Source organism: Lethenteron reissneri, chromosome 32 (genome assembly GCF_015708825.2).
Source record: "Lethenteron reissneri isolate LAM-NWPU_2019-01 chromosome 32, ASM1570882v1, whole genome shotgun sequence".
Lineage (NCBI taxonomy): Eukaryota > Metazoa > Chordata > Hyperoartia > Petromyzontiformes > Petromyzontidae > Lethenteron > Lethenteron reissneri.
The window spans coordinates 9,459,541-9,471,808 of record NC_083810.1 but is presented as its reverse complement, the minus strand read 5'-3'; the positions used below and the strand labels follow the sequence as shown (position 1 = coordinate 9,471,808).

Genomic DNA, 12,268 nt, shown 5'->3' with positions numbered 1-12,268 from the left:
TCAATCACTAAGCTCAGGGAAACTGCTATCGTGACGATTGTCGTCCTGCGAAATAAATGACAACCCCGATTTGATCCCGGTTGCCGTGTGCCCGGCCAACGGCGTTCATTCGTCGGGTCGGTGACTGCCATGCCGTGCGATGCCCCGCAGTGGATGACGGCCGGGCGCGGCGTCGTGCACTCGGAGATGCCGGTGAACGACGCGGGCCCAGCGCACGGCCTGCAGCTGTGGGTGAACCTGCGCGCCAGTGACAAGATGGTGGAGCCCGCCTACCAGGAGCTGCGCGCCGCCAACATCCCCAAGGCCACGCGCGACGGCGTCACCGTCATCGTCGTGTCCGGGGAGGCGCTGGGCCAGAAGGTGGGACGGCACCGCCGCTGCTACCGCCCCCCTCGGAAGCCGCCGTGGCGCGATGATGGTTCACATGGCAGGACTTTGCGATTCAGAGGTCGCCGGTTCTATCTCAGTCCTGCCGTCGGTGTCGTCCGGTTGAAACGCTGCGGCCCGCGGCGGCGGTGCAAATTGGATGCGCCGTAGTTAATCGATCGGCAGCTCGCGTGCGGTGGGGAGAAAAGTGTGGGTGCTCGCACCTCTTCCACGACGCCTAAGCCAGCGTGGAAGAGTAGGCCAAATTTGCTTTGGAGAGGGGCTAAGATATCTCGAGCGGAGGCCTCTTCTGCTAGCAGTGATGCGAGCAAGCAATTGCGGGGCTGAACTTTTAATGTCCCATTACCACCGTCTCTTGCCGCTGGGGTTACCAAAACCACAATCAGCACCACTTCCAACTGAACCACTTCCATTGAATTGATCGCCGCGTTCATCATCAACCCGGTCAAAGACAAAGATCTCGGCGTCGGGAGGCACCTGCTTGGCCTCTGTAAAAAAAAAAATAATCAACGCATTGTGATAGAGGGTTTTTTTTGGGTTAGATCGCGTAAATATATAAATGCGTCATTAAAACCCGTCCCCACCCGACACAGCCAACCCATACGGTTTACCCATATTCTCGTACAGGGAAATTGAGTTTTCAGGTCCATACAGCGAACAGCTGTTTCAATACAGGCAAAAAAAATGTGTCTGTTTGTTTGTGTTTCTCCCTTGTGATGGGACTTTGTAGAATGAACGTTGAGATTTGTAAGGGCACGGGGTGGCCAATAAGGTCTGAATTGGTCTGTAATAAGGTAGGGCACTGATAAGGGGTTGACAGGTATGATACATACAACATTCGGCCACCATTGATCCAATGGTTTCAACCACATGCCAACATTGACCCAAATTTGCCACCTACTGCTGGGACGAGCGTGTTGGATTTGGCATCGCCTTGAGAACCACGCGACAATGGCCTGTTCAGCCAATCGGACCGAGAGTTACATTACCACGACGAAACATAAGTCCCAAGCGGGGTTCGAGCCAAAGTTGTGAGTTATTTCCCCCCGCGAAACGTTACTCTGCGCCACGGGCTGTGTTAAGAACAGCGTTGCACGGGCCACAGCATTGCCATCGGCATCATTATCGCGTAAAAAAAGTAGCCGACGTTAAACTTCAGCTTAGGGCAATTTAAGTGCAAAAACATGCATTCCGTTCCTCTGCCGATTTCGTTACCCTTAAGGGCCAGAATTTAAATGTTCGGTAATTATCATTTATCGCCAAGCTTTGAACTTCAGATCTCGTTTGGTCTCGCGGTTGAGCGTAGGAGTTCGTCGACCGTTAATAGATTAACATCGATTGCAAAAGGCTCACTAACTACGCATCGAATCGCACGCAAAATTATGTTTTTCGGTTCCTATTTGTTCTACGCGATGGGATTGCCTGACTGACTCTTGTACAGCCACTAGAGGCCGCTACATTTACCACAGTGTTGGGGGGGGGGAGGAAAATAATTGATTCTCGAATCGAATCATGAACCCCTCCCCCCGATATGACGATTCATTGGCTCGCCACTGTAAAAGGGAGATATGTTGAACGCACGATCGATGTCTGTCCATCTTGGCCATACGTCACCACTTTAGTAGGTGCAGGTTGGTGAAGGAGGCTTGCCCTGAACCATTTTCAGATATCACTTGCTGCAAAATTTATCCATGGCCTGGAATCGAACTTGGATTAGCAGGGGTTTCATAATGCAATGCGCTAAGGACCTGGTACAAATCAACGTGTCCATCACACTTCCACTACCAGTTGAGGGTGTCCTGGATAATGCATCATATAATTAGTTCCAGTGTGGGAGTGCGCATTGTTCCAATTCACTGAGGGCATGTCCCGACCCAGCAACGGGTTTGCTCCAGCAAGCGCTGGGGACCTCTTTCGGGAGATATCACTCGGCCACTGATGTTAGCCGTGGCCGGTGATGATGATAGATAAAAAAAAAAAACCCAGGGGTCACCGTACAAAATCCGTCGCCTTTTTAAATCCTTTATATTAAGTTCACTTGCTTGCTTGCTTGCGCGCTTACGACCGTGCAAATCTTTCGGTCGTTTTTTAACCCACTTCCCGTGATACAATCGAGCTGACATTTTGCACACAGACTCGTTGTGCGTCACAATTTATTTTCGTGAAAAAAAATTCCTAAATTTTACACTTTTTAGGAAAAAATAATTATATTTAATTACCAATTGCTTAATGGTGGCAGGCAATCATCTGACCCATAGGTGGCAGCCATCTCAAGCCAGAGGACGAGAGGACTCTAGCCGCCACGCATATAAAGGATTTAGAGTGAAAAACTTTGTTTTTACGGGTTAATTTTTTACTTTTTTATCCATTCCCTGTTGACCGCCGTCAAATCGGGACGACCGCAGTGCCAAGTGGACGCGGCTCGCCTCATCGGCTGGCTTGCCCAGCTTGTTGTTGCGGGACGTCTTATTTCTGAGCCGGGTGACTCGGCGACACAGGAATTTAAATTATTTTACATTTTTGTTATTTCTCCGGCGGACACGTGACGGCTCGGGTCCCATCGGAACTGTCACGTCCGCCGCCGTTAATATTTGTTTGTGTTTTCTGCGTCGAGGTTATTTATTTTTATTTGCTTAACTTTACCGCCGCCACAACTCCCCCCCCACCCCCCCCCCCCCCCACCGTAGCAGAGCGGCAGCGGCAGCGGCATTCCTTCGTGTTTGTTCCTCAGGCCCCTGAGAGTTGAAGAATGAGAGGGAGTGGAGTGGAGGGGAAGCGGTGGGATGGAGGGGGGCCGTGGAAACGGAGGAGGGGGAGGGGGGGAAGAGGGGGGGGGGCACCGTGCCCAAGGCCGCACGACTTCCGGAGCCCCCCCGCCACCGTCCCGTCGCTCCCCCTAGCCCCCCCCCTCCTCCCTCCGTGATGACTCCGGCGATGTTGGCGGTGATGCAGGTGCGGTGGAGATACTAACGAGGGATGTGATGGCAATGATGGCGATGACCGTGGCAGCGGCGGTTATGACCGATCAGGATGGCAGTGATGGAAATGATGATGATGATGATGATGCTGACGATGGTAGCGTCATCATGGTAATCGTCATCATTATCGAAATCATCATAATTGCCTTCAACCTCATCGCCATGCTCACTGTCATTATTATCCCGTGAGGCACCCGCTCCCTGAATTGAGACGTCATAGTCCTGGTGACAGCCCAAGGAGCTACGTTGCGTCAGCAGTCGGAGTGTTGGCAGTGGCTGGGGGTCACAGGGCAATTGATCCCACATGGCCTGACTGCACGTGGGCGATGGTTTCTCTTTGTACCTGCGCGCGTGTTTATGAGTGCGTGCATGCACGTGTGAACCTGTGCACGTTTGCGCACCTATGCGTATGCACGTCTCTGTGCACGTGTACGTGTGTGCCTGTGCGCGTTGTGGGGAGTGGTGGCGCAGTGGTTAACGCACTGCGCCACGAACCCAGCGACCCGAGTTTGATTCCCGCTCATGGTCCCCAACCACCGGTGACGATTATCGGAAACCGATCCCTGGGCCTGCACTAGGTCGACTCAGCCTTAAAGCAAGTACCCGGCGCCATGTGAAAACATCAGCGGTGGGTAGTACACCGGCAGTCCACGGCTTTGTGCGCCGTGCCGGCCTTCATAGGTGCTCGTTAACAGCACTTGCCACAAAAGTCCATCAAGGCTATAACGGGGGACCTTTATCTTTATCTTCGTGTGTCGCCTGCCTCTAACTCGGCGTAGCACCTTGTTTCACATTTCAAACCAACCCGACACTGTTCATGGCTGTGTCCAACAAGCCAGGTGTCGGCCTCCTGCTGGGATGGAAATCCGATCTGGAAAATTGGTGTGTGGTGGTGGGGAGGGGGGCAGGGGGGGGTTGCCTGTTTTATGGTATTTATTTATTTACTTATTCGCTCTCCTTCTCGCTCGCTCTCTGCCGGAGTGTAAACGTGATACGATAGCGGCCTCGTCGCCTGGTTACCCTGAGGTTGTCGACGGGGCTCTGTGAAGTCCAGCGTGGCCTTTGTGTGGGAGGGGGGGGAAAAAAATCACCAGCGTTGATTGTTAATCGTTCTTCTCATCGACTTTCCCCCGTCCCTTCTGTCCGCCCCTGAACTCCTCTGAACTCCTTTCCATTTTCTTAGGTTTTTTCGGTAAAGTCACGTAGGTAAAAAAATAAAAATTAATAAAAGTAAAATAAAAACAAGTGATACAGCTATCGTGCTGTGACGGTTCCACCTGAAGACGGAAGCTTGTGTTGCCTCCGAAACGTCGTGATTTTTATTTAGTTTTTATTTTACTTTTATTAATTTAAATTTTTTACCTACGTGACTTTACCGAAAAAAACCTAAGAATATGAATCCTTGCAGTCACGAAAGCTTCAAATCTAGAATCCTTTCCATTTGCCTCTTCTTCTGTCCATGCTCCTGTCCTCTCGTCTCCTCTCCTCCGTCTTCTCTCCCCTTTTAATTTGTCGTGTCCTCTTGTCTCTCCCCTTTTAATTTGTCGTGTCCTCTTGTCTCTCCCCTTTTAATTTCTCCTCTCCGCCTTCTCTCCATCTTCTCTCCTATTTAAAATGTTCGTGTCCTCTCTTCTTCTGTCCTCCCCTTTCTCCTGTCCTTTGCCTTCTTCTCGACTCCTTTCCCCTCCTCCCCTCTCTTCTCTCCTCCTCTACTCTCCTCCTAATCTCTCTCCTTAAACCCCTACCACGTATTCTCTCTCTTATCCTCACCACACCTCCTGTCCTCACCTATCTCTGCTTCTCAGTCCTCTTCTCTCTCCCCTCTCTTCTCGGTTCACAAAGTGAGCAATGTCGGCATTATACAATGTTTTGCCTCCCCAGGCCAGCTGCACCATCTTCTCCATCTCCCCCATCTCCCCAGTTTCTCCATCTCCCCGTTTCTCTCCATCTCCCCCATCTCCCCATTCTCATCCCGTCATCCCCCATCTCCCCGTCTCCGTCCCCCATCCCCCCCCCGTCTCCTCACGTTGGTTCTGAGCCAGCAGCTGCTTGTGAAGTTGCCGCTGCGAGCCCCTCGCCTTTTCATTTAAACCTCACTCGGCGTTCTTGTGTTTTTTTTTTTACTAATTTTTGTTTCCGGCTAAAAAGGCTGCGGTAAAAAAAAAACTTTTCGCGGTTTTGTTGGTGTTGGCCGGGTGCTGCGATCACGCAACTCAAAGGTGGAGCTTGGTGGTGGAGGTTAGGTGGAATTGTACAGTGATGGGGCCTCCTCTTGCTTAAACTAAAAATTGTTTTTATTTTACCAGGTAAGGCCCACTGAGCTACATCGCTCTTTTTCAGAAGTGACCTGGCTACAAATGATAGCTCAACGAAGTGGCTTGTCGTGTGGAAATTTATGGCAGCTAAATGTGAAGGGAAAAATCCACGCGACCACAGGGAGAACACGCCAACCCCAAATATCCAGGCGTCAGGATCGGGATCGAACCCACGACCTCCTGTATACCAGGCGAGGTAGTTAACATCTCGCCACCATGGTGACTTACTTGTTAGCACAGTGAGTTGGTCGCTGACAGGCCAACTACACAGAGGAGATTGTGAGCGTGCATTACCAATCTCGCCAGCTTCCTTCCACAAAAACACATTTTAGATATATAAACTAAGAGGAATTCGCCAAATATTACAAGCAGGAATATCGTGAATATGATTATTGCTACTCAGTGAGGCTTTCATATTAAAATATGAACATTAATAATCATGTATCATCCAGCAACTAGTAAATGAGTCTCAAGACTCGTTGTCAGGAGGAATCCTTCTGGTGAATGTTTAGTAAATGTTTTTTTTACGTGCTATGCATGTGGGAGAAAGCCCACGTGCATACAAGGGGGTGTTCCGCACAGACTGGTACATGATCCCACTTGCTGTTGTGTTGCCACCTCTGGGCCACCTCACAGCTCGGCATAACTTTGGGAGTCTCGCAAATCACTGCGTGATCCGCTGACCCTTGCCTCCGAAGCGCCGGGTCATAGGTGTGCGCCATCACGGGTGTCCACCATTACACCTGGATCATGGTCATAGTGGTGGCATCAATGGCGGTGGCGGTCGCATTCGTGACAGTGATGGTGGTAATGGTGTCACGATGATGAAGATGACACTGACATTTTATGATGATGATGATGATGATAGGAGCAGAGCTTTTTGCCAAATGTGCTCCAACATTATATAACCTTACTCTTTGGTTCTTTCGGGTAAAGTCACGTAGGTAGAAAATAATAGATCACGACGTTTTGATTGCCACACAAGCGATCGTCATCAGGTGAGACAATTACAGCAGGACAACTGCTGAAGCGGGCGAGAGAGCTGCTGTGAGGTTATATAGCTAAAGAGCATGGATTTCTACAATCACGAAAGCTTCAAATTATATAACCTTTTTTCATTTAACTCCGATCATAAAAATATAAGTCTCATTTTAAGTCAGCCCTTAAAACATAAGGACCAATGCATTTTCATAGGTTCTGCGGATTTACGTAGAACCTTAATAGGCCCCATAGACTCACACAGGACCCACAGACTCACACACGACCCACAGACTCACACACGACCCACAGACTCACACACGACCCACAGACTCACACACGACCCACAGACTCACACACGACCCACAGACTCACACACGACCCACAGACTCACACACGACCCACAGACTCACACACGACCCACAGACTCACACACGACCCACAGACTCACACACGACCCACAGACTCACACACGACCCACAGACTCACACACGACCCACAGACTCACACACGACCCACAGACTCACACACGACCCACAGACTCACACACGACCCACAGACTCACACACGACCCACAGACTCACACACGACCCACAGACTCACACACGACCCACAGACTCACACACGACCCACAGACTCACACAGGACCCATAGACTCACACACGACCCACAGACTCACACACGACCCACAGACTCACACACGACCCACAGACTCACACACGACCCACAGACTCACACACGACCCATAGACTCACACAGGACCCATAGACTCACACACGACCCACAGACTCACACACGACCCACAGACTCACACACGACCCACAGACTCACACAGGACCCACAGACTCACACACGACCCACAGACTCACATAGGGCCCATGAACTCACAAATTTTTGGATCACAGGCGCGCGCCACCAGACAGTATCTCTGTTCGCTGTCTCGCCCTCATTTTCTTTCGTTGTTAAAGTTCCTCCTTTGCACATTTAAACTTTTTTTCATCTGCTCGTGGTCTGGGGGGCTGGGGCCCCCGGGCAGCTGGTGGATTGTGACACGGCAGCGAGGTTTTGTTTGTAAGTTTTGCCAAACCCTCGCCTCCCCTGCTCCGTGTCTTTTTAAGTGAAAGCAGACGCGGTCTCTACCCCCCTCCCCCCCCATCTCCGGGCCCTGTGGAGCGGAGTGCAGCCCACTGGGCCCCCTACGCCACGCACGTGCGTCTCGCCGCTACACGGAGAGTTGTACCTTCATCCTCCTCCTCCTATTTCGTCGTTTTACCCCCAAATCCCCCCCCCCCGATCGTGCTATCGGCGTCGCGCGGCGGCGGCGGCGACGGGGAGATTTTTTTTCGATTTAAAGCTTTCGTGACTGCAGGGATTCATCTTCTTGGTTCTTTCAGTAAAGTCACGTAGAAGGGAAATAATAAAATAATAAAAATAAAACATAATACAATTCTCACGACGTTTCGGCCACAACGCAAGCAGCCATCCCAGGGGAAGAACAGGTCTGTCGGAAAGACAGCGTCTGAATGAAACACCACCAGGCTTGGAGCGTATATTTAAGCTGGGTTGGAGGGGGAAGAGCGCCTTGACAAGGTGTTTCATTCAGATGCTGTCTTCCCGGCAGACCTGTTCTTCACATGAGGACGGCTGCTTGCGTTGTGGCCGAAACGTCGTGAGAATTTAATTTTATTATGTTTTGTTTTTATTATTTTAAATTTTCCCTTCTACATGATGACTTTCTCGCGTCAGAGCAGTTGCTCACCCTGCGTGTTGGAGAACGACGCACAGAGGCGGCTGCCGCCAGGCTGCGTCTCTGGAGGTCCTGTCACGTGATCCTCGGGTTTGCGCGCCGCAGAGGGCAGCGCTTTCCCACTCGCTCCGCGCACGAGAGTTAATGTTCGACGCGTGATGGACCGACCCGATGTTTTAATTCTCGGGGCGGGAATTTTAGCCGAATAAAGTGGGGAACCGCATTGTTGATCGCGATGTTTTTTTTTTATTTAGTGCGGTCATCGTTGGACGGGCTGAGACCATCAACTCACTTACACTCGGGAGATGCCAGTTTGGGTCAGAAGTCGCTGAAGTCTGGATTCAAACCCAGGATCTCAGCGGTGTTAGCTCTGTTCTCTGGTCTCCCAGCCGTGTGGCCACCTATTAACAGAGTAATACCTAAACAAATTCCAGTGCTTGCTCTAACTGGTGAGAAAATGCATTGGCCATAATACTGTGTGCCGGGTTGTACAACACTTTTATTATTTTTTATTCTTGCGTATGGCAGCAATTTGTTCAGGAGCTAAATGCCAGTGCCGAGGTCTGCTAGCCACGAGAGAGCTACGGGAGAGGGTTTGTGTCGTTTTGCTGTTCTTCCGTTTCGAGTGTTTGGCTGCTATAAATTTTCACACGATGAGCAGCTTCGTTGAGCTACCGCTTGTGGCCAGGTCGCTTTTGAAAATGAGCTACACAGCTCGGTAGGCCTTACGTGGTATAACCAAAAATATATATTTTATGTTCGATAGTTTGGGGCCACAGTCACACTGGGAAACGGTAGCCCCTTCTCGCGGCCCACCTGTTACTCGTTTTGGTGTTCCCGTCAGGCACGATGAATTCTTTCGTGTAGGCGAAATGGACGTCGTTTATTCGAATCCAGATGTGATCAGCGGAGCCAACGTCGTTCGTAATACGTGCAGAGAAAGGTGTCGTAGACGGCACGGGGTCTGGAGCTACGGTGAAGGGAACGATTGAAGTAGCGCTTAATAAAGAGGGCTGCAAGGTGGGGCTCAAGATCAATACGAGCAACACAAAGGTCACGTACAACAGCGAGTTCACTGAACGAGTGGAAGTATCTGCCAGAAGCACACAACTGGAACACACAGTGGGGTATATGTGTGTGTGTGTTTGAGTGTGTGAGTGCGTGCATGTGGGGAGCGGTAGTGTAGTGATTAGCGCCCTGTGCTACGAACCCGGCGACCCAAGTTGGATTCCCGCTAACGGCCAACGCCATTTACGGTTATCTGAACCTGTCATGGGCCTCTCCTAGGTCGACTCAGCCTCAAATGAGTACCTGGTGTGGTGTTTAAACATCACCACTGGGGAGACAAAGGCGGTCGGGCGTGGTGTTGGCCACCCACCCTCTCATGTGCCGTGCCGGCCTTCATAGGTGCTACTCGCTAACAGCACTTGCCCCAACAGTCTGTTAAGGCTACACGGAAGGGGGGGGGGATCTTTGTCTTTGTCTACCGAGGACAGATGCTGAAGGTAGACTGGGAATGAAAACGATTAAATGAAGAGTCTAGAGATGAGAGCAGGGTGGAGCACTCTTGTAAATCTGAACCTGACAACGGAATAGAAACGTATCGTTGTGCCAAAAGGAGAACATTCGTAATCGGTGTGACGTGTACGGCTCAGAAACACGGCCGCTGACGATTGCAAAATGGGGCAACGGCTGAAGCACGGAGAGGTGCGTGCTTAGAATTCCGCTGGGAGACGGGAAGAGGAACACGCGGATTAAATGACTCGCAAGCGAGTTAAAGGGAATACGCAAGTTGCTTTTGTTGTCCTCCTTGATGCCTATAAACAAAACGGCCGTGCGCGTTCAGCTATTTTTGATCCGGTGGCCGTGACACTGCTGCCATCATGCGCACAGCACGCTGGGAGCCTTCCTGTTGTGCCGCGAGCCATTCGGAGACGCTGCCACCTCGGAAGGTTCATTTGTGCGCCGATCGAGCGAGCCCCAGCCGAGGTCAGAGCTGAAAAAAAACAAGCGCTTGGGCTTCGTGCGCTCAAATCCCGGGGTGGCATGACGCATCGATTCATGGATTGAGATGCCTTCTCAAGATCAAGATACGCGCTTTGATCGCGTGCGTAAACGATATTAAATGTTTGTCAGTTTGTATCTGTTGTTGTACGCGCGCGTTGAGCCGTGGCGTAGTGGTTAGCGGGCTGCACTACGAAGCCGGCAACCCGAGTTAGATTCCCGCTCACGGCCAAAACCAGTGAAGAATTTCTAAGTTGGTCCCGGGCTTCCCCTAAGTCGACGTAGCCTCAAAAGAATACCTGGCGTGGTGCGTAAGCATTGCCACAAAGGAGACAAAGGCGGCCAGGGCATGGTGCTAGCCACCCACCCCCTCGTGTGCAGTGCCGGTCTTGGTAGGCGCTAGCTGACAGCCCCAAAGAGTCTGTTGCGGCCTTTGTATTTGTTTTCTTAGGTTTTTTCAGTAGTCACGTAGGTAAAAAATTTAAATTAGTAAAAGTAAAATAAAATAAAAATCACGACGTTTCGGAGGCAACACAAGCTTCCGTCTTGTGTTGCCACCGAAACGTCGTGATTTTTATTTTATTTTACTTTTATTAATTTAAATTTTTTACCTACGTGACTTTACCGAGAAAAACCTAAGAATATGAATCCTTGCAGTCAACGAAAGCTTCAAATCTAGAATTTGTATTTGTTGTTGTATGCAGTGGGTTCGCATCAACTCTGGAGCAGCCACTGGAAGCTCTACTCCTATTTGACGCCGTGTTTGTAAAAAAACAAGAATCCGACCTTAATTAAACGAATGGAGACCCTGAATCTTGACAATTCAGCAAATTGCTGGAGCTGGGGTTGGTTAAGCGTTGCACCTTCAATTCACATGTCGGTACGTGTGTGTCTATGATGGTATATGAAAGCACGTGTGCTGTACTCGTCGTGGTAATAGTAATTGATTCTAGATTTGAAGCTTTCGTGACTGCAAGGATTCATATTCTTAGGTTTTTCGGTAAAGTCACGTAGGTTAAAAAAATCAAAATTAATAAAAGTAAAATAAAATAAAAATCACGACGTTTCGGAGGCAACACAAGCTTCCATCTTCAGGTGGAACCGTCACAGCCCGACAGCTGTATTTTATTTTACTTTCATTAATTTAGATTTTTTTTTTACCTACGTGACTTTACCGAAAAACCTAAGAATAGTAATTGAATTTAGCGTCACACTCCATGGCAGGCAAATGACTCGGTTCACCGAGGATGAGGTTCGTATGTTTTGAGATCTTTTAGAGCAACGCTGCCCACTTGAGTGAAACCACTCTGCCTCTCGACAGTAATTTGTGAGTGGGCTCAAGATTTGAGAATGTTGGTTTTCACGTTTTTTTTTCGACTCATAAACAGACTCAACTTCATTTGTGTCACATGGCAAATTTCTAAACCTTCCAGAACACCGTTAGACTTGGTCGTCTAGTCACAGTCGTGTATATATTCGGTATCAAGTCCAATCAGAGGGTTTATTTGTTCAAACATTTGGGCATTCGCTCATCGCCATCGGTGGGCTCTGAGCCAGTGGTGAATATTCCGCACTCCCATTGTGGAGGCCAGTCGATCAATCGGAAAGCCATTTTTGATTCCGATCAAACTCTTCAACATGAACTGGTAGGTGTTTTATCATATTCTTGGGTTTTTTCGGTAAAGTCATGTAGGTAAAAAATAAAAATAAAATAAAAATCACGACGTTTCGGAGGCAACACAAGCCTCCGTCTTCAGGTGGAACCGTCACAGCACGCTCGCTGTATCAAGTAAAAAAAATGGTGGGCTCATCCGTTGACCCTGATGCTCGTTCGCAGTTCGAGTGTCGAGAGCCGTCAG

General features: G+C 49.9%; 1 protein-coding gene across 5 annotated transcripts in view; it reads left to right on the top strand.

Moving 5' to 3' along the window:
* The window catches only part of PIR (pirin), a 41,211-nt gene that overhangs the window by 16,390 nt on the left and 12,553 nt on the right, over positions 1–12,268 (top strand). For all 5 annotated transcript variants that reach the window (XM_061563928.1, XM_061563925.1, XM_061563927.1 and 2 more), the window contains one exon: positions 151–360. In XM_061563928.1, the coding sequence (XP_061419912.1) occupies positions 151–360 (210 nt within the window). The remainder of the gene's footprint in view (positions 1–150; positions 361–12,268) is intronic.